This window comes from Equus asinus, chromosome 18 (genome assembly GCF_041296235.1).
Source record: "Equus asinus isolate D_3611 breed Donkey chromosome 18, EquAss-T2T_v2, whole genome shotgun sequence".
Taxonomy (NCBI): Eukaryota; Metazoa; Chordata; class Mammalia; order Perissodactyla; family Equidae; genus Equus; species Equus asinus.
In genome coordinates this window covers 35,664,157-35,686,732 of record NC_091807.1, presented here as the reverse complement: position 1 = coordinate 35,686,732, position 22,576 = coordinate 35,664,157, and the positions used below count along the sequence as shown (strand labels likewise).

The 22,576-nt window shown below is 36.6% G+C and overlaps 1 protein-coding gene and 1 non-coding gene across 2 annotated transcripts in view; both read left to right on the top strand.

Annotated features, from left to right (window-relative positions):
* BRWD1 (bromodomain and WD repeat domain containing 1) overlaps positions 1-22,576 on the top strand; it is a 129,143-nt gene that overhangs the window by 74,092 nt on the left and 32,475 nt on the right. Inside the window, exons 22-31 of the mRNA XM_044751005.2 lie at positions 1,479-1,573; positions 3,527-3,716; positions 5,101-5,226; positions 5,330-5,437; positions 8,124-8,248; positions 8,907-8,989; positions 12,469-12,580; positions 13,426-13,487; positions 21,104-21,259; positions 21,487-21,607. Coding sequence (XP_044606940.2) covers positions 1,479-1,573; positions 3,527-3,716; positions 5,101-5,226; positions 5,330-5,437; positions 8,124-8,248; positions 8,907-8,989; positions 12,469-12,580; positions 13,426-13,487; positions 21,104-21,259; positions 21,487-21,607 — 1,178 coding nt within the window. The remainder of the gene's footprint in view (positions 1-1,478; positions 1,574-3,526; positions 3,717-5,100; positions 5,227-5,329; positions 5,438-8,123; positions 8,249-8,906; positions 8,990-12,468; positions 12,581-13,425; positions 13,488-21,103; positions 21,260-21,486; positions 21,608-22,576) is intronic.
* LOC123278399 (U2 spliceosomal RNA) lies at positions 1,785-1,971 on the top strand. Its single transcript, XR_006515761.1, has one exon. It is a non-coding gene; the product is annotated as a U2 spliceosomal RNA (small nuclear RNA).

The following is a 22,576-nucleotide window of genomic DNA, read 5'->3' as shown; positions in this document are numbered from 1 at the left end:
ATAAACATCCATATGCAGGTTTTTGGAGAACATAACTTTTCACTGCATTTGTGTAAATACGGAAGAGTGTGATTATAAGTCTATGTTTAGCTTTGTAAAAAACCCCATTCTTAACAATGAATGAGGGTTCCTGTTGCTCCATATCTTTAAGAAGTCAGTTCTTGGGGCTGGGCAAAATGTGTGAAAGGAGTCAAAAGGTACAAAATATCTGTCGTAAATAAGTCATGGGGGTGTAATGCACAGCATGATGACTGTAGTTAATAATATTCTGTTGCATATTTGAAGGTTCCTAAGAGAGTAAATCTTAAAAGTTCTCATAGCAAGAAAAAAACTATGTAAGGTGACAGATGTTAACCAGACTTACTGTGGTGATCATTTTTCAGTGTATACGAATACAAAATCATTATGTTGTACACCTGAAACTAATATGATGTTTGTCAGTTATACTTCAATTAAAAAAATGTCAGTTCTTCCTGACCTCATTTATAGATTCAACACAATCCCAATCAAAATTCCAGCAAGTAAATTTTGTGGATATTGACAAAGTGATTCTAAAGTTTATATGGAGAGGAAAAAGACCCAGAATAGTTAATAGAATACTGACAAACAAGGAAGTTGGAGGACTGAACTACTTGACAAAGACAGTATAAATCTACAGTTTTCAAGACAACGTGGTATTGGTGAAAGAATAGAGAAAGAGATCAGTGGAACAGAATAGGAACCCAGAAATAAACCAATGTAAAACGCAAAACTATAAAATTGCTGGGAGATAACATAGAAGAAAATCTAGGTGACCTTGGGGGTGTGGTGATGACTTTTTAGATACACTGTGAAAAACATGATCCCTGAAAGAAAAACTCAACAAGTTGGACTTAATTGAAATTAAAATCTACTGCACTTGGAAAGATCTTAAGAGAATGAAAAGACAAGCCACAACTGGGAGGAAATACTTGTAAAACTCATATCTGATAAAGGACTTGTATTCAAAATATACTACATATTTTTAAACCTTATCTCAATAGGAAAACAAACCCAGTTTAAAAATCAGCAAAAGAGCTAACAGACACCTCAACAAAGAAGACATACAGATGGCAAATAAGCATATGAAAAGGTGCTCAGCATCACATTTCATTAGGGAATTGAAAGTTAAGATACTGCTACACACATATGACAATAGCTTAAGTCCAGAACACTGAGAACCTTTACATTGACCTGTTAACTTAGAGAATGGCCCGTTGCATCAGTTTCTTTTGTTAATAGTAGTAGTGTTAAGTCTCATAAACATTCTCTATTGCCTTATGCTTTGATAAAAAATATGTAGTAAAGACAGTTGCTGCTTACGTTTATCTAATTATATTTTATCACTTGATTATCTGCTTGCTTCTGAGATGATTAGGATAACTGGTTTTTCTTGACTTGTGTTATTTAACCTCAGAGATCAAGATTTTTATTTTAGTTTTTTCGTCCTCACATATTAGGAGACTTCCTGTGATCAAAGTGAAGGTTCTTGTTCTTCCGAAGAGGAAGAATGGAAAAGTGATAGAAGAAGTGAAAGTGACAGTGAAAGTTCAAGGTATCTGTTTTTAATTGTTTTGATCTTTTAAGCATTTTCGTCATAGCCTTGGATGGAGCCGTACTTGACTGCCATTCAAGATGTACTACATTCAAAAGGAGAAGAAAACTGGATTAACAGCTGTTTCTATAGAAACACTTGGGATATTTTTGTTTGACTGTAAACATTTGAGCCAGCAATGTAAAGTATGCACACTCAAAATATCCATTTTATCGCTTCTCGGCCTTTGGCTAAGATCAAGTGTAGTATCAAAATATCCATTTAGTCTTGGGCTGCATTTATAAAGAGTCGTATCCAAAGTATGTATGGTGAGGCACTTGTTATATTTATTATTAGTTATTGCGCGTGCTAATGTTTTGTTTAATTTTGATATCCAAATTTTATGGGAACAAGGTATTAACATCTGTTTCTCATCTTGGTAAATGTCAGCTTCGTCTGCCAGATGCTCAAGCCAGAAAACTGGACATCAGTGTCTCTTCACAACGTATCCATCCCCAAGTCTAGAAAATTCTCCCTTCTAAATATGGCTCAAATTATTTCTGTTTGTATTGATACTATCCTGGTCCAAACCATTCTACTGTCCTCTCTGCTTCCTTTCTTGTCTTCCTTTATTCCATTATGATTAGGAGCTGGAGTGAGTTTTAGAACACGTCTACTCTTATTTTTTTTTTAAATTGTGGTAAAATATACATTTCATGAAATTGACCATTTTAACCACTTTTAACCGTACAGTTCAATAGTATTAAGTACATTCACAGTGTGTTGTGCAACCACTCTCCAGAACTCTTTTCGTCTTGCAAAACTGTGTACCCATTAAACAGCAGTTCTCCGCTTCACCCCTCCCACCCTGGCAATCACCGTTCTCCTTTCTACCTCTATAGTCATTGTCTTTTAATTCAACTTTCCTTGAATATACAAAGCATATGCTCTTAAAAATTTTTTAAAGAGCTCTGTTTTTTAAAATTTTTTGAGGAAGATTAGCCCTGAGCTAACTACTGTGAATCCTCCTCTTTTTGCTGAGGAAGACTGGCCCTGAGCTAACGTCCATGCCCATCTTCCTCTACTTTATATGTGGGATGCCTACTGCATGGCTTTTGCCACGCAGTGCCGTGTCCGCACCTGGTATCTGAACCGGTGAACCCCGGGCCACTGAGAAGTGGAACGTGTGAACTTAACCGCTGGGCCGGCCCCTAAACAGCTCTTTTTAAAAGTAAATAGCTTTTGGAAATGTGTGTGTTTGTTGGCTTGAGCCTGAGAGGTATGTGGTTGGCCAGTGGTGGCCCCTGTAGAGACCCTCACCATCCTTTTCTGTGTTTGCTGAAGCTAATAGTGGTCCAGGGACTAGTTTTCTAGATCTAGTTTCCTTTTGACTCTGCTTTTGCTTCAGAGTCGGTTAGGACTAGTCCCTCTGTTGGATCTTCTGTCATATCAGAGAGAGTCCTCCTCTTGGCAAGAAGCTCTGACCAGTTATAGCTTTCTGTTTGGTGTGGCTCTGGTCTTCTTGGGCTTCTCTGTGTATTAACTGATGGTTTGTCATTCCAGTTAAAATTTCTATACTCTGTTCCTGAGCCTCCTGCAAGTTAGAGGGGTTCTTACTCTTACGGTTCTGCATGATCTCTACTGTTTTTATAACTACACTTCATTTTTTGAAAGAGGAATAGTTGGCTCTAGATGTTGTCTTCCATGAGGTCTCATCTATATTATACTTAAAAAAACTTCCTCAGGCTTACATCCTTTCATAATTTCCAGTGTCAGTAAAAGTCTCTCTGTCTCTCATGATCTTTAGTCATTTCGGTATTTGTTGATAGGGCAGAATGTTCAAGTTGAATCTTCCTTGGCCCTTTCCTTTCCTCGTCCTTGTCTCTCCTTCTCTCCTCTTAAGGTTATATGATTACTTCGGTATTAGGGCTTAGATTCTGGTTCCGTACAACTTAAAATGTTTTCCTTTTCTAGTGACTCTTCCTCTAGATATTCTGATTGGACAGCTGATGCAGGCATCAATTTGCAGCCTCCTTTACGAACATCATCTCGTCGGCGGATTACCCGATTTTGCAGTAGTTCAGAGGATGAAATGTCTACTGAGAATTTATCTCCTCCAAAAAGGAGACGAAAGAGGAAGAAAGAAAATAAGCCTAAAAAAGAGGTAAGAAAAGTATATCTTTAAAAGTAATATTTATCTACATTATCATGGAGGCGTTTCTGTCCATATTTAGAAATTAGAAATATTTGGGAAATTGGAGGCTTATTTTTTTTCATTGACAGTGTTAGGTTATGAGGAATCAAATGTAAAATGCAAACTTATTTTTGGAAAAGGTACTTTATGATTAAAACTTCTCTGTCTGCTCTGAGTTGTGTTTGGCAACTTACACGTTTCTGAATCTGAAGCTAAGAGAAAACTGTATTTTGCTCAGAATCCTACTATAACTTATCGTCTCTTATCATCAATTTCAACACCAAAAATATACTTTAAGGCATTTTACGGCACTTTCTTCTTGTTTTGTCTGTTATTGCCATGTTTCTCATTTTTATTTGACATGTTTTATCTTCATACTCTTCTCCTGATTGTGGTATCCCTATTCTTTATTGTATGTACAGTGCATCTGCATGTGTTGTGTAGCTAGCTGTCATTATTTAAAGATGCTCCCTCTTTGTATTAGTTATCTATTGCTGTGTAACACATCACCCTAAACTTAGCTGCTTAAAACAGAAACAGTATTTTTCCATGTTTGATGGATCAGGAATTTGGGAGCTGACTAGCTAGGTGATTTTCGGCTTATAAGGTTGCAGTCTTCATGTTCGCTGGGGTTGAAGTTGTGTGAAGGCTTGAATGGGGCTGGATGATCTTCTTTGAAACTTATTCATATGGCACTTGGCTGGTGGCCTCAGTTCCTCATCACTGGGCCTCTCCATAGGGCTGCTTGAGTATCTTTCTGACATCGTAGATGACTTTCCCCAAGAGCAAGTCCAAAAGTGTAAGCAAGGGCAAAGCCCTGATGCTGTTTGTGACCCAGGTTTAGAAGTTGCACGTTGTCCTATCTGCTTTATTCCGTTTCTTAGAAGCAAGTTGAGCTCATACTCAAGCGGAGGAGACTTGGGCTCCACCTTTTGAAAACAAGAGGAGGAGTATTAAAGAATTTATGGTCATGTTTTAAAATCACCAGTCTTAATATGTCAAATCAAGAGGAGACTCCGTGTGATCGTTACTCTGGTGAAATTCAGAGGAGTCCCAGCAGGCCAGGCTGTGTATTGAAGAGGATTTAGGTTGGAAGTTAGTCCCCTTCCATAGGATGTAAAGTGTTATAAAGAATCTATAGAAATTCAGGAGATGCTAGGAGAGTGCTAGGTAGATGTACAATGCAAATAAGTGATATATTCCTGTGTATCTTAAGGAACCAAATATGTATGCTGTCTAAGAACTAATGCCAATAAATAGTCATTCTGAATGGTGAGGGTTCTTTTGTTTTTCAGTCAAATAGTACATGCTGCCCCTTTGTCTTCTTCTAAACTTTGTTTTTTCTGCTTGGCAGAACTTGAGGAGGGTGACTCCAGGAGAGCTTGCAAATATGGAACATTTATATGAATTTCATCCTCCAGTTTGGATAACTGATACCACACTTCGAAGGTCTCCTTTTGTTCCTCAAATGGGTGATGAGGTGAGAGTAATAAAATTTAAAAGCACAAATATGGACCATAAAACAAAATTTATATTACTCTTAGATTTTTATTTATTTTTAAACGTGTACTTCCCTTCTGTAGGTAATATATTTTCGTCAGGGTCATGAAGCTTATATTGAGGCTGTCAGAAGAAATAACATTTATGAACTGAACCCTAACAAGGAGCCTTGGAGAAAAATGGATCTCAGGGTAAGATGATGGTATTATTAAATCATTAAATATTTAGCACATATATTGTTAAATTATTTATAAAGCCATTAAACTACTGAAGGCGTATTTCATTACTATCTTTCCTTTAATTTTCTACTTAAAACATTTCTGCTCTTAACTGCTAAGCTCTAAGATGCAGTAGGAAGACTTCTCTTTGTCAGTGGGCAGTCTTTGTGTATTGCTGATTGGTGTGTACACCTTTAAGTGTGTTAGAGTCCCTCAGGAAGGCAGCTTTGTAATATATATTGTTAATCTTAAAATAAGTATACCCAGGACAGATTTTCAAAAGAAGTGCAAGTTTTCAAAAGAAGAAATATAAGTTGGAAAAAAGGTCAGCCTCACATGCATAATAAAATAAGGAAAAAACTTGAAGGGCTGGCCTGGTGGTGTAGTAGTCAAGTTTGCATGCTCTCCTTCAGTGGCCCTGGGGTTTGTGGGTTTGGATCCAGGGCACAGACCTACACACTGCTCATCAAGCCGTGCTGTGGCAGTGTCCCACATACAAAATAGAGGAAGATGGCACAGATGTTAGCTCAGCAACAGTCTTCTTCTCCAAACAAAAAACAAAACACAAAAACATTTTAGCTCTCCTGTATTTAACCAATTTTGTAATTTTTCTTTTACGTTTACGTTTTTTTATATTTAGCGATTAGCAATGGTTTTGCTTTGTTAACAGTTGTTTGGATTGGTGTGATAGGGTACATGAAACAGTCCAAGCTTTCTAGAGGATATCTTGGCAATTAGAATTGAAACCAAAAATATTTAGACTTTTTAAATCAGTGATCTTACTTCTGGTAATTTAGGAAACAACCAGAAATACATGTAAATCTATGTGCAAGGCAATTCTTAGTCACTGTTTATAAAAACAAAAAATTGGAAAAAATCCACAATTTCCTACAATATTGAATAAATCAAACCATGGTACATTCACACAATTGACTACTCTGTAGAGCCCACCATGTAATTGAGGCTTTCAACATATTTGTTGAATGAATGATGGTTAAATTTTCACAATGTATTACTAAGAGGAAAATGTGATGTGAGATGCTCTTTGTGTTTATGATAGTAAAAATTTAAAGATATGTAGTTAATGAAAATAAATACATCAAGGTGTCCTTGTGATTATGTGTGGAATAGCATCACAGCTGATTATTTTTTTCTTTATATATTTAAATGTTTTTGATACTTTTAATAACTCTTGGAAGATGAAAAAAACTTTTAACAAAGTTTTAACACTCATTCAACTTAGTAGCTGTACTTCTATGAATTTGGCTTTAGATATGTTTGGATTTATTTGTGTCTCATAAATAAATTCATTTATTACTGTGTACCTAAGTAGAGTTGATCCTCATTATTCACTGATTCCACATTTGTGAATTTGCCTACTTGCTGTATGTTATTTGTAACCCCGAAATCAATACTCAGGGTGCTTTTCTGGTCACTTGCAGACATGCACAAAGTTGCAAAAAATTTGATTTGTGTGGCCAGCATGTTCTCAGCTGAGGTTGACCAAGGTTGACACCTTCTGTTTTGAAGGCTCTCATTGTAATTAAGTCTTCCTTTTGTGGTCTGTTTAATGCCACGTTAAAAATTTTTTGCATTTTTGTGCTTTTTTAGTGACTTAGGTATTTTAAAATGGCCCCCAAATGTAGTGCTAAAATGCTTTCTTATGTTCCTAAGCATAAGAAAGTGGTGATGTACCTTTGGAGGAAATATGTGTTTTAGATACGCTTTGTTTGGGCATGAGTTGTAGTACTTTTGCCTGTGAATTCAGTGTTAATAACATATGTTAAATGAAGTATCTTTAAACAGAAACACATAAGATTATATAAACGTAAGATTATCTGTTGATTGGGTGACTGCATTGTTGTGACCAGAGGCCTGTAGCAACCTAACCCTGTATTTCCTCTAGGAGCAATGGTTAAGTATTCACTAATTCAGTGTTCGAGTTGACTCTGTACAACATAACTACTGTGAATAATGAAAATCAACTGTAGTTAGCACTTTGTTTGGTCCATTATAACAGTCATATTTGTGCAATGAATAAATGGATGAATGATTTCTTGTATTCCTAGTATTAGGGAAACAGATACTGGGGGAAGGCTAATTATGGCACATCTATTGATGGGTACTCCAATATGATAGGGACTTTCTCCTGTTCACTGTCCTATCCCCACTGCCTGGCATAGGTCATGGCACGTGGTAGATCCTCAAGTATTTATCGAAATGTTTTAGGTAGAAATTTCAATATCAGGATTTTGAAGAATATTTAATAAATTAAATGCTTACACATTTTGATCTGCATAATACAAAATTATGTAAATGAAAATATGTCTCTAGGAAGAGAAGAAAGCCAGAAGGAAATTCAAACTGTCCAACAGTGGTTGTCTTTAGATACTGAGCTGATTGGTGATTTGTGTGTTCCTTTTTATACTTTTGTGGTATATTTTCTTATGTGAGTATATTTCTTATATTAGAAATAGTAGCAATGTCTATCTTCAAAAAAATGTGAAAATTAACTTAAAAATGATTGTAATTAATGGTCAATTAAACCTGTCTGTTGGTTTGATGTGATGACTTAATTTAGCAATATGTGAGAATTACATTCTTGAGGAATTGCTTTAACTATTTTAAACATATATTCTTTTAAAAATGTCTGTTAAAGGATCAAGAATTGGTCAAAATAGTTGGAATACGATACGAAGTTGGGCCCCCTACACTCTGTTGCCTCAAACTAGCATTTATAGATCCCGCAACTGGAAAACTTACCGACAAATCTTTCTCTATTAGGTATGTGTTATTGTTTTCATGGAATTATTGAAATTTAGATTTTTCCCTCTGGCTGATTAGCATGCCTTTTCCATTTAGCTGCAGGGTAGATAGTAAAACGTTGTGGACAGCCTAAGATGTTGGTTGAAGTTCTGATAGATGGGAACCTATTAGAAGTAAAAATAGGGGTGCTACAGCAACAATTAAGTGTTAACATGTTTTATCCACTTTTCCATGCCACTTAAATGAGTGAAGAATTCTGGCCGTAGGCGAAATTGCTTTTACTTTTGTTTTGAGAAAATTGAGAATAAATAATTTGCTAAACCTGTCCAGTATGGTAGCTATTAGCCACTAGTGGCTGTTGAGCACTTGAAGTGTGGCTGCTTCGAATTGAGTTTGATAGAATTGTACACACTGGATTTTGAAGACTTGGTATGAAGAAAAGGAATGTAAAATATCTCATTATTTTGTATTGGTTATTTGCAACAGTTTTAGGATATATTGAGTTAAATAAAATACATTATTAAATTTCAGTGGTTTCATTTTACTTTTTTTTAATAAGGCTAGTCAAAAATTAAAAATTAGCGTATGCACCTCCCATTGTTTCTCTTTTGGACAGTGTTGCTCTGGACTATAACTGGCTTCACAAGTAATTTAATCATCTTTTATTTTTGTTTAGATATCATGACATGCCAGATGTTATTGACTTTCTTGTATTGCGTCAATTTTACGATGAAGCAAGACAGAGGAATTGGCAGTCTTGTAAGTCTGTTTTTATTGAGTTTTATGTACCCTTAGAAATTAATCTTTTGGGGCTGGCCCAGTGGCGCAGAGGTTAAGTGTGCATGTTCCTCTCTGGTGGCCCGGGGTTCCCAGGTTCGGATCCCCGGTGCGGACATGGCACTGCTTGGCCAGCCGTGCTGTGGTAGGCATCCCACATATAAAGTAGAGGAAGATGGGCACGGATGTGAGCTCAGGGCCAGTCTTCCTCAGAAAAAAGAGTACTACTGGTGGCAGTTAGCTCAGGGCTAATCTTCCTCAAAAAAAAAAGAAAAATTAATCTCTCATTTTATTGGTCTAAGTTTTTGGTTGTGGTGCTGCTTATTATGGTGAATGCAAACATGTAAATTCTGGAAAGACATATAAGTGAGTGATAAGTATGTTTTGCTTAGGGCTTGGTACTTACTGCTCCTTAGACTTTTTAGCCAAGCAACATTTCTTCTGTTCTTAGGGTATGTGACATTCAGAAAGGATTCTTTCTTAGTCATTGACTATAGGCTAGAGTAGACCTTTTATTTCCTTCAGACTTCCCCACACTGCATTATCTCTCATTATCTTTAATGTGACACTGGTGGAATTCATAAAATTATCCTATGATGTAAAATAATCAGGAAGTTGAAAAATAATGCAGGTTTCACACTGGTGATATTCTGGCATACCAGAATATTTTACCTTTGCTGTCATATCAACCCAAACTTAAACAGGTTGACTTGAGGAAACCATTCCTTTAAAAAAAATAAAAAAATTATGTAACACTTATGCTTTATAACCATGAAATGTATGGCGGACAGAAAAAATAAAATCACTTCAATGTAGGCACTAACTCACTTGAATGTTGTGTTCATGGTGCCCATGTAAGGTGGGCTGCTGGGCTCCCTTGCTTGGACTTGTGTAGAGCACTAATCTCAAGACGACATTGTGTCAGTTAGCAACTGTAGCATCTGCTTCATAGATTACTCACTATATAAAAATATATGAAAAGTGTCATATATTGCTTGTCAGTATGTAATGCTATCTGGGGAGCTCATGTGTTGAGTTTGACTTTAGTCACTTAGGATAGCTTATTTGGCTTTTATCTTTTATTAGAAATATTAAGTTTTACTCAGGCTGTGTCATCTCTTGCACACATTCATAAATGATGTTAAGCCCTCATTAATTTTCCTGGTTACTGCTGCCTTTTTCTACAGGTGCTACACATAGGTAAATTTGAGATAAATTCCCTGAGCCATCTCTGTTGGAAATAAAAGATTGTCAGAAAGTGTGGTTGCTCTTAGTTGACTCTTTTTAAAGTTAGTGTTCTCACAAGTAATCAAGGTTATTTTGGGACCAGAGGTAAAGGAAAGTTTTCTTGAAGAAAAACATTTAGCCACAAAAAAATAAAGATGAGACAGCTGGAATATGTGGGAGTTAACAAGTCATGTAGTCAAGACTCAAAGAACTTTAAAGTTTCCCGTCTGTTACGTTTTTTCAACCCCCATGATCTGTAAGATAGAAGCTCTCATTTTGTTCTGCCAACATGTTCATACAGAATTCTTTTTAAAATTAAATCTGTACAGCGAAACTCTAAAGAGGGATTCCCAGTTGCCTCTTGTATTTTAGTAGTTTTTGTTTTATTTTGTGGTAGATAAATTTTTGTACCAGATCTTCTTTACTAATTAATTCATTTTTGCTCCTCCATAAAATCTTACTTATTTTCCTAAAGTTTGAGCAGTGCTGTTAGAGGAAGTTTCTTGTTTCTATTTTTACTATGTTGAGAACTTTACGCAGCAGCTGTTTATCCTACTCTTGAATAGTCAAAATAGGTTTATTTGAAAATTCTTAATGTAATAGGAGGGCCAGTTTACCATGAGAAAAGTAGTTTTTTAGGGCTCCTTTTAATTTAAAGTCTTAGTTTTACACTGAAGAAACTTTTGTCTAAACTGAAAGTATCTTCTAGTATTAGATGAATAGGGAAGAAAAACAATATAAAGTGAGTTCTTGTTATCAGAGAACTGACTCTCTTATAACCATATGTTTTTATATTAGGCTTCTCAAATTGAAGCTGCTGGATTTATTATTATTACAAGAATATTGTAAAAAATATTGTAATTGACATTTGTGCTAAATTAGGTTGTTTACATGACAGAAAACATGGTATTATATCAAAGTTTTAGTATATGCTTTTCATGAAAAAAATGAACTTAGATTTCTTTCTGCAGTTGAAGTGTTGTTTTAGGATATCTGTATTAATGAAATACTATCAAAAGTAGAATCTTATCAATGGTAGATGGGTATCGGGATGAGGGGCTTATGGGTTTCTAGTGATTTTTAAGGAAAGTGTATACAAAAGTCTTGTTTACATGAATTTGAAAATATGTTAAGAACCTTCAAACATGTAGCTCTGATAGTTCTGATATTGCTATTGTTTTTTCAGTTTTGTGGAGAATTCACTGTAAGCATACTTTATTAATGAAGACTATTTGTGGTATTTTGTTATGTAAATATTCTCATTCTTAGGGGCGAAATATTGTTTCGGTAAAACTTTCCTTGAAGAAAGAATTGTTAATCTACCAAAGAATTCTTAATGCTGGATAAGTGACTTTTTTTTTTCCTTATTGATTTTGTTTTGAAAACAGTAGGATGGATGGGAAAGAAGAGAGAGGGTTCTTATGGCACTCTGTTTCTTTTGTAATATATGTAAAAGATCAAATGCAGTTCATTTCTCTAGAAGTGCTATTGTTGTAGAATACATAGAAATGTGTATAATCTAAAATCACTGAACTCAGTTGAAATATTAGTTTTAGTTATTTTGGTTTGTATAGGAGCCCTCCTAAGATCATATTGCTTGTGTTTCTCTTATGCCAAGATGATGGAATACGTAGATGTTTAATTCTTTTAAATAATAAATAAGCATTTTTGAGGGTACATTTAGACCTGATTTTTATTATGAGATCTTAAGAATTAGAGCACTGTTTATGTGGAGATATTTATATAGGAACAACTTTAGAATAATCATGGGTTAAATTCTAATCATAGTTACTTTTATAATTTGTGTTATTCCTTAGGAAATGTTATATTTCATAAGTGTATATTTAATTATTAAACAAGTATTTATTGATAGTATACATTATTGTAAAAGGTTTTTGAGTTTTGTTGAACTTTGTTCTTGTTTCATGTTGTAAAATGTGGTATAACTTATTTTGGAGTGGGTGTTTGCATTCACTAAGCAACGGAACCTAGTCATAAACCCTTTTAATCTATATGTGATATGGTTATATACTCTACAATAAATTGCTGAGTGTAACGTTTCTTTTTTTACATCTATTTTATCACTGAAGATTCTGGGAAGTGGGGAAGGATGGCTAATTTCAAGATAAAAATATACTTTGATTTCTGTTTTTATCTGTATCATACGGTTTTTATAAATTAAAAATGTTAATGTTAGCAAATTAATGTCTTAGACTCCGTCATCTCTCTCATAGGTGACAGGTTCCGTTCTATCATTGATGATGCTTGGTGGTTTGGAACGGTGCTAAGTCAAGAGCCTTATCAGCGACAGTACCCTGATAGTCATTTCCAGTGTTACATTGTTAGGTCTGTATGCAGATGAAAATAAATCATCTACAAACGTTTGTTCATTGTGGCATATTGAATGAATAACTAATATGTTTCAGGTTAAAAAATGACTATTTACTTTGTCATTAAGTCATGTCAGTTTCACCTCTGCAGTGTCTCTCTAGCATGCCCCTGTTATTTGCTTTTCACTAGTGCCCCCCTTGGAGCAGGTTCTGCTAATTTGCCTGGGACCATTTCTGTAGCCACCTGTTTCCTCAACCTAAGAGTGCATCATTTTTCAGGAGCATATATTACATAGTTTCCCTTGTTCAAAAAAATCTGTGCTGGGGCTGGCTCCTTGGCCGAGTGGTTAAGTTCGCGTGCTCTGCTGTGGCGGCCCAGGGTTCAGATGCTGGGCGCTGACATGGCACCGCTCGTCAGGCCACGTTGAGGCGGCGTCCCACATCCCACAACTAGAAGGACCTGCAACTAAGATATACAACTATGTAAGGGTGAGGGGGTTGGGAAGATACAGCACAGATTTTTTTTTTTTTTTCTGCTTTATTTCCATTGGCTGTGGAATGAAGTCCACGTTCTGAAGCATGGCATTCAAGGCCTTCACACTGTCTTTGAGTTTTTCTTCACTTACTCTGGCTGTAGGCCATGCAGTATTTCTGGTTTTGTCCTTGAACCCACCATTACAGGTTTATACTTCTTTCCTATAGTGTAGCCTTCTAAAAATATTTTACTGTTAATATTTAAACTTTCATTGCAACAATGAGGTTAATTTTCACATTTCGTTTACTGTTGTAGTGGATATCTAGTTATTAGCCACCAGTTGTCTTGATGAAAGCCTAACCAGACTTTTTTTTTGGTTTTAACAGGTGGGACAATACTGAAATTGAAAAACTTAGCCCATGGGACATGGAACCGATTCCTGATAATGGTATGTAATTGTTAAATAATGAAAATATTTTACCTTTATGTTTTCAATTTTTTATCTTACTAATGTACTTAGAGTGCATTTGTATTTTTTGAGAAATGTTTTCAAATTATTATGGTAACAGTGAGCTTTACTAAAAGAAATTAGTAGAATTATGTGTTTCTGGTTCATTGATTCTTATCCTAAGTTTCGAGCTGGATGCTGGCTGTATCTTTGTAGCCCGTGTCATTTCTTATGTGACCCTTCTTTAAACTTCCTGATTTCCTTCACATAGCCTCCATTTCCTTCTCCTCATCCTTACTCTGTTACCCTTGTTCTTCCTTCAAAGAAAAACTAACTTGACTTCCATCTCTCTTCTGCTTTACCTCAACTGGTCTGTCTTACTCAGGCTTGTCCGTTCCTTTCCTGTGAGAGGGAGATGTCTCTGTTCCAGATCCAGCCCCTTCCTCCCGTGCTTGCCATCCCACTGCTTTTAACTTCTGTTGGACTTGGTGGTACTTAGACCTAATTTATTCCCTTCAACAATGTTAGTTTTCTCCTTTCTGCATTCAAGTTTGAACTTGTCTCTTGTACCTTAAAATATCTTTCCGTTGGCTTTATTGAACATTTTAGCTACTGAATTAGTTCCCTCTTGCTAAACTTTTTTTTTTTTTAAGATTTTTAAAATTTTTCCTTTTTCTCCCAAAGCCCTTTGATACATAGTTGTGTATTTTTAGTTGTGGGTCCTTCTAGTTGTGGCATGGGGGATGCTACCTCAGCATGGTTTGACGAGCGGTGCCATGTCTGTGTCCAAGATTCAAACCGGCGAAAGCCTGTACCGCCAAAGCAGAGAGCATGAACTTAACCACTTGGCCATGGGGCCAGCCCCACCTCTTGCTAAACTTTTTGAAGGGGTGCTCTGTATTTCTTGCTTCCATTTCTTCACTATCAAGCTTTCTTTTATATTAATGTTTATTCAACATAAAAACATGCAAAAACTTTTTTTTAAATGAGGAAGATTGATCCTGAGCTAACATCTGTTGCCAATCTGCTTCTTTTTTGCTTGAGGAAGATCGTCCCTGAGCTAACATCTTTGTCATTCTTCCTCTATTTTGTATGTAGGATGCCGCCGCAGCATGGCTTGATGATTGGTGTGTACGTCCTTGCGTGGGATGCGAACCCCAGGCCACCGATGTGGAGTTTGTGAACTTAACCACTGTGCCACTGTGCCAGCCCCATAAAACATGAAAAAACTTCTGTCCTTTACCCTCACCATTTTTTTTTTAATTTTTGTTGAGTTAATGATAGGTTACAATATTGTGAAATTCCAGTTGTATATTGTTTGTCAGTTGTGTTGTAGGTGCACCCCTTCACCCTTTGTGTTCACTCCCCACCCCACCTTTCCCTGCTAACCACTAATCTGTTCTCTTTGTCTACATTTTGAATTCCTCATATGAGTGGAGTCATACAGAGATTGTTCTTCTCTGTCTGGTTTATTTCACTTAACCTCATTCCCTCAAGTTCCATCCATGTTGTTGCAAATGGGATGATTTTGTTCTTTTTTATGGCTGAGTAGTATTCCATTGTATATATACACCACATCTTCTTTATCCAGTCATCAGTTGATGGGCACTTAGGTTGCTTCCATGTCTTGGCTATTGTGAATAATGCTGCAGTGAACATTGGGGTGCATGGGACTTTTGGAATTACTGACTTGAAGCTCTTTGGATAGATCCCCCTAGTGGGATAGCTGGGTTGTATGGTAGTTCTATTTTTAATTTTTTGAGGAATCTCCATGCTGTTTTCCATAGTGGCTGCACCAGTTTGCATTCCCACCAGCAGTGTATGAGGGTTTCTTTTTCTCCACAACCTCTCCAACATTTGTTACTATTAGTTTTAGTTATTTTTGTCATTCTAATGGGTGTAAGGTTATATCTTAGTGTAGTTTTGATTTGCATTTCCCTGATGATCAGCGATGTTGAGCATCTTTTCATGTGCCTGTTGGCCATACGTATATCTCCTTTGCAGAAATATCTGTTCATGTCTCCTGCCCATTGTTTGATTGGGCTGTTTGATTTTTTGTTGTTGTGCGAGTTCTTTATATATTATGGAGATTAACCCTTTGTCGGATGTATGACTTGCAAATATTTCTTCCCACTTTGTGGGTTTTTTGTTTCAGTCTTGTTTTCATTTGCGTTGAAGAAGCTCTTTAGTCTGATGAAGTCCCATTTGTTTATTCTTTCTATGTTTCCCTTGTCTGAGAAGACATGGTGTCCGAAAAGATCCTTTTAATAGTGATGTCAAAGAGTGTACTGCCTACATTTTCTTCTAGAAGCCTTATGATTTCAGGTCTCAGCTTTAGGTCTTTGATCCATTTTGAGTTTATTTTGGTGAATGGTGAAAAAGAATGGTCAATTTTCATTCTTTTACATGTGGCTGTCCAGTTTTCCCAGCACCATTTGTTGAAAAGACTTTCTTTTCTCCATTGTATGCCCTCAGCTCTTTTGTCAAAGATTAGCTGTCCAAAGATGTGTGGTTTTATTTCTGGGCTTTCAGTTCTGTTCCATTGAGCTGTGCACCTTTTTTTGTATCAGTACCATGCTGTTTTGATTAGTGTAGCTTTGTAGTATGTTTTGAAGTCAAGGATTGTGATGCCTCCACCTTTGTTCTTTTTTCTCAGGATTGCTTTAGCAATTTGGCATCTTTTGCTGCCCCATTTGAATTTTAGGATTGTTTGTTCTGTTTCTGTAAAGAATGTCATTGGGATTCTGATTGAGATTGTGTTGAATCTGTAGATTGCTTTAGGTAGTATGGACATTTTAACTATGTTTATTCTTCCAATCTATATGCGTGGAATGTCTTTCCATCTCTTAAAGTCATCATCCATTTTTTTTCAGGAAAGTCCTGTAGTTTTCGTTGTGTAGGTCTTTCACTTCCTTAGTTAAATTCACCCCAAGGTATTTTATTCTTTTTGTTGGGATTGTGAATGGTATTGTGTTCTTGAGTTCTTTTTCTGTTAGTTCGTTATTAGAGTATAGAAATGCTACTGATTTATGTAAGTTGATTTTATACCCTGCAACTTTGCTGTAGTTGTTGATTATTTCTAAAAGTTTTCCAAAGGATTATTTGGGGTTTTCTTTATATAAGATCATGTTGTCTGCAAACAGCGAGAGTTTCACTTCTTCCCTCCCTATTTGGATTCCTTTTATTCCTTTCTCTTGCCTAATTGCTCTGGCCAAAACCTCCAGTACTGTGTTGAATAAGAGTGGTGATAGAGGGCATCCTTGTCTCGTTCCTGTTTTCAGAGGGATGGTGCTCAGTTTTTGGCTGTGGGTTTGTCGTATATGGCCTTTATTATGTTGAGGTAATTTCCTTCTATCCCCATTTGGTTCTGAGTTTTTATCATAAGTGGCTGTTGGATCTTGTCAAATGCTTTCTCTGCATCTATTGACATGATCGTGTGGTTTTTATTCCTCAGTTTGTTGATGTGGTGTATCACGTTGATTGATTTGCAGATGTTGAACCATCCCTGTGTCCCTGCTATGAATCCCACTTGATCATGGTATATGATCCTTTTGATGTATTGCTGAATTCGAGTTGCCAAAATTTTGTTGAGAGTTTTTGCATCTATGTTGATCAGTGATATTGGCCTGTAGTTCTCCTTTCTTGTGTTGTCCTTGTCAGGCTTTGGTTTCAGCGTGATGTCGTCCTCGTAGAATGTGTTAGGAAGTGTTCCATCCCCCCTAATTTTTTGGAATAGCTTGAAAAGGATAGGTATTAAATCCTCTCTGAAAGTTTGGTACAATTCCCCAGGAAAGGTGTCTGGTCCTGGGAGTTTATTCTTCAGGATGCTTTTGATTGCTGCTTCAATCTCTTTCCTTGTGATTTGTCTTTTCAGATTGTCTGCTTTTTCTTGACTTAGCTTTGGGAAATTGTAAGAGTCTAACAGTTTATCCATTTCCTCTAGGTTATCCATTGTGTTGGCATATAGTTTTTCATAGTATTCTCTTATAATCCATTGTGTTTCTGTGGAGTCTGTTGTTACTTGTCTTCTTTCATTTCTGATTTTGTTTATTTGAGCTTTCTCTCTTCCTTTCTTTGTAAGTCTGGCTAGGGGTTTATCAATTTTATCTATCTTCTCAAAGAACTAGCTCTTTGTTTCATTGATCCTTTCTATGCCTTTTTTGTTTCAATAGCATTTATTTCTGTGATTTTTATTGTTTCTCTCCTGCTGACTTTCAGCTACGTTTGTTCTTCTTTCTCTAATTCAGTTAGGTGTAATTTGAGATTGCTTATTTTGGGATTTTTCTTGTTTGTTAAGGTGTGCCTGTATTGCGATGAATTTCCCTCTTAATACAGCTTTTACTGTATCCCATATGAGTTGGTATGGCGTGTTATCATTTTCATTTATCCAGATATTTTTTTATTTCTTCTTTAATTTCTTCAATGATCCATTGCTTCTTCAGTAGCATATTGCTTAGTCTCCACATCTTTGTCCCTTTCTCACCTTTTTTCTTGTAATTTCTAGCTTTATAGCATTATGATCGGAGAAGATGCTTGTTGTTGTTTCAATTTTTTTGAATTTATAGATGCTTGCTTTGTTTCCCAACATATGGTGTATCCTTGGGAATGTTCCATGAGCACTTGAGAAGAATGTGTATTCTGCAGTTTTTAGATGAAGTGTTCTATGTATGTCTATTAAGTCTAACTGTTCTAGCTTTTCGTTTAATTCCACTGTTTCCTTGTTGATTATCTGTCTGGATGATCTGTCCAATGATGTGAGTGGGGTGTTGAGGTCCCCTACTATTATTCTGTTATTTTTGATATCTTCTTTTAGGTTTGTTAATAGTTGCTTTATGAACTTTGGTGCTCCTGTGTTGGGTGCATAGATATTTATAAGCATTGTTTCTTGATAAAGCGTCCCTTTGATCATTATATACTGACCCTCTTTGTCTCTGTTTACCTGCCTTATCTTGAAATCTACTTTGTCTTATATAAGTATTGTGACACTTGCTTTCTTTTGTTTGCCATTAGCTTGGAGTATCGTCTTCTACCCCTTCACTCTGAGCATGTATTTGTCATTGGAGCTGAGGTGCGTTTCCTGGAGACAACGAATTGTTGGATCTTGTTCTGTAATCCATCTTGACCTTCTGTGTCTTTTTATTGGAGAGTTCACTGCATTTACATTGAGGGTGATTATTGATGTATGAGGGCCTAATGTTGTCATTCTGTCACTCGTTTTCTGGTTTTCCTGCATTTCCTTTGTTTCTTGTCCTGTGTGGTTTGGTCTACCCATTTGGCTTCTGCAGTTTCTTATGCTGTGTTTCTTAGTTTTTTTCCGTATTTACTTTTTGTGTCTGTGTTCTGCTTTTCAGTTTAGTGGCTACCCTGAAGTTTGTATTGAGAATGTCGTGCATAACATAGTCCATTTTCTGATGGCCTCTTACTTCCTTAGCCTAAACTGAATCAGTCCCTTTCCTCCTCTCCTCCTAAGTTATTATTTTCATATCTTATTCCAACTTGTGTTGTGAGTTTGTGCTTATAGTGACAAGACTGTCTTTTTTTTGGTGTTTTCCTTGCCTTTATCCTAATGCTATAGTTGAGTATTTGCTATCCTATTCTGATTCTATCTGTCTCCTTCCTCTGTGTTTTGCCACCCCTTTCTCCCTTTTTTCCTTTTGTTAGGTGTGAGGGCCTTCTTGAGGATTTCGTGTTGTGGGGGAGGTCTCAGGGCTACGAAGTCCCTTAGCTTTTGTTTGGGAAAGATTTAATTTCTGCCTCACATCTGAAGGATATTTTTGCTGGATAGAGTATTCTTGGCTGAAGATTTTTATCTTTTATAGTTCTAAATATGTCATTCCATTCTCTCCTAGCTTGTAAGGTTTCTGCAGAGAAGTCTGCTGAAAGTCTGATAGGGGTTCCTTTGTAGGTCATTTTCTTCTGCCTTGCTGCCGTGAGTATTCTTTCTTGGTCATTCATTTTTGCCAGTTTTGCTACTATATGCCTTGCAGTAGGTCTTTTTACATTGAGAAATCTAGGAGATCTGAAAGCTTCCTCCACACACATTTCTCTCTCATTCCCTAAATTTGGGAACTTCTCTGCTCTTATTTCTTTGAGCATGCTTTGTCCTCCATTCTGCTTCTCTTCACCTTCTTGGGTACCTATAATTCTTATGTTGCATTTCCTCATTGAGTTGGCTATTTCTTGGAGATTTTCGTCATTTCTGTTTTAGTCTTAGTTCTCTGTCCTCCTCTGTCTGGAGCCATTCTACATGTCTATCTTCGATTATGCTGATTTGCCCCTCTATGGTGTCCACATGAGCATTCAGGGAATCTGTATTTTGTTTTCTCTCTTCCTTTTTTTTTCATCTCTACTATTTCTGATTGATTCTTCTTTATGGTTTCAATCTCTTTTGTGAAGTATCTCCAGAACGTGTTGAATTGTTTCTCTGTGTTTTCTTTCACCTCATTGAGTTTTCTGACAATAGCTATTCTGAATTCATTGTCGTTTAGTTTACTTATTTCTGGGTCTTCAGGACATAATTCTAGGTATTTATTTTCTCTCTGGTCTGGAGATTTAATGAATTGCCTGATGCTGGAAGTAACGATTTTTTCTCATTGTGATATTATTCAGTTGCAGTTACAGCCTATCACCACTAGATGGGGGCTGAGAGCCCCGTATTTTGGGCCCTCTGCCTTCAGCCGAGATGGCGTGGCGCAGCGCTGGCTGGGGTGGAGAGTGCTTTCTCTTTCCTGCAGACCTGGTTTCCCAATCAGTTCTCGCACTCTGGTCTCCTGGAGTCTTGGCTTGATGAGGTCACCCCATGTGAAAACTGTCTCTCCATTAGAGGGCTTCGCTCTAGGCTGCAAGGGCTCTAGGGAGTCCTGGGTGATCCTGCCATGCGCAACCCCTCTCCTAGTCCTTCTGTCACGGAACCTCCCACGGCAGCGACCACAGTCTTCAGGGAAGGGAGCAAAGTTCTCTCTCTCCCAGTTCAAGCTTCTCCTCTGAGGGGGGGGCTCCAGCCTCTCTGCCCTATGTCCTATGACTGCTGTGAATCTCCAAGGATTCCTGTGCTATTGGGATATTTTTTGTTGGAATATGGTTGCTCCTTTTTGTTGTATGTTGGAGGGGAGAGACTCTCGGGCAAGGTCACTCCACCATGAGTGGTCACTCCACCATGACGCTGATGTGACCAGTATTTCCTCTATTTTGCAGGTAAAGATTCACCCTAAGCTAACGTCTGTTGCCAGTCTTCATCTGTTTTTCTTCCTTTTTCTCCCCAAAGCTCCAGTACATAGTTGTGTATATGTACAAAACTTCTGGTTCTTCTATGTGAGCTGCTGTTACAGCATTGCTACTGGCAGACAAGTGGTGTGTCTCTGCGCCCAGGAACCAAACCCGTGCTGCTGAAGTGTAGCACACTGAACTTTAACTGCTGGGCCATTGTGGCTCTGGGGGGTGTCAACTTTAATCATTGGATTTAGGTGGTGTCTGTCAGATTTATCTGCTGTATAGTAACTGCTTTGTCTTTACAATTAGTGTCTTGTTGATGAACTTTGACAATTGAATTTAAGTATTGTGTACGTTTGTTTTTCAATTGATTTTTTTTCTTTTTCTTTTTTTGGTGGAATTCATAGTTGATCCCCCTGAAGAATTAGGAGCTAGTATTTCCGTCACTTCAGATGAGCTAGAGAAATTGCTGTACAAACCAGAAGATGGTGAATGGGGTCAGAAATCAAGAGACGAAGAATGTGAACGAATTATTAGTGGTATAGATCAACTTTTGAATCTCGGTAAGTTTTTTTAGGGTGAAAAGTTTCATGCTCAAGTTTTCTTTTCCAAAAAGTGTTTTAAAATAGTACCATAATTTTGGTTATGTTCTTTACTGCAATTTCTATTTGTTACCTTTTAGTTATCCCTGCAGTGTTAAATGTAACTCTATTTTATGAATGATTTGTAGAGAAATATCACTCAGAGGTAATGGATTTATTGATAAAAATTCTTCTGTCTGCCCTCACAGATATAGCAGCAGCTTTTGCAGGTCCAGTTGACCTATGTACGTATCCGAAGTACTGTACTGTGGTAGCTTATCCAACTGATCTTTACACAATTCGAATGAGACTTGTTAATCGATTTTACAGGTTGGTAGAAACCTACTTCAAAAATAGTTTGAAAAGATATTTGGCCATACCAACTAGAGTATACAGAGGTAGTGTTGGTTGATAGTGACATTGGTGGAGAGGGGGGCTGATTAACATTATTTTCTATTTCATTCTCTTCTTTCATAATAGTGATTTCTTGGTCCTCTGTGTAAGACATTGTGCTAGATGCGTGTGGGTAGGTAGGGCAAGATCCTGGTGGGTAAGAAAAAATACGATGTATGATGTTTCATTCCTGAATCTTTAGTAGTCTGTCTTACAAATTGTGTTAAGTAGTTAGAAATTGTATTTGTTTATTAATGTATGTTAACATTCCTCTTTTGAGCTGCTCCATTTAAGAATGAAATTTAGTTAATTGAACTTTGGCCTTTGAAAGATTAATTCTACAGCATTATGAACTTTTTACCTTTGGCTTCTAGAGCACTGCTAACTGTAAAATTTCCTATTCCAAATGGTTTTTTTTTTTTTTTTCAATTGATGGTATTTTATTTTTTGTAATTTAACTACTTCAAGAAATTACCATTACTAAAACCTTTTTCTTGAGTCCGCCTTGTTGGTATAATTTTATATGTAGTTGGACATTGGCTTGTGCATTTGATCAAAAACCACTTTGCCAGTTTACGGTGACATTGACTCTCTTAGGATGGTATTTAACACATTTTCTTCATTAAGTCTCAACAGCTTCAAATGTATCTATAGGCATTGTGAAAATGAAATGTTACTCTTTTGGTTTTCTGGATGTGATGATGTCATCTGTTAAGATTTTTGGTCCTTAAATTTGTTCTCTGCAGTTCAGCATCCAGTATAATTGCTTATGACCATGATCAAGATGAGAGCAGTGCAAGGTTATTAGTTGTAACTTTGCATTTATGGTTTAATTAATATGTCATGCTGGCTAAATATGTTGGATTTTTAAATGTGGTTTCTTTTCTGTCTTTTCATTTTCTAAGC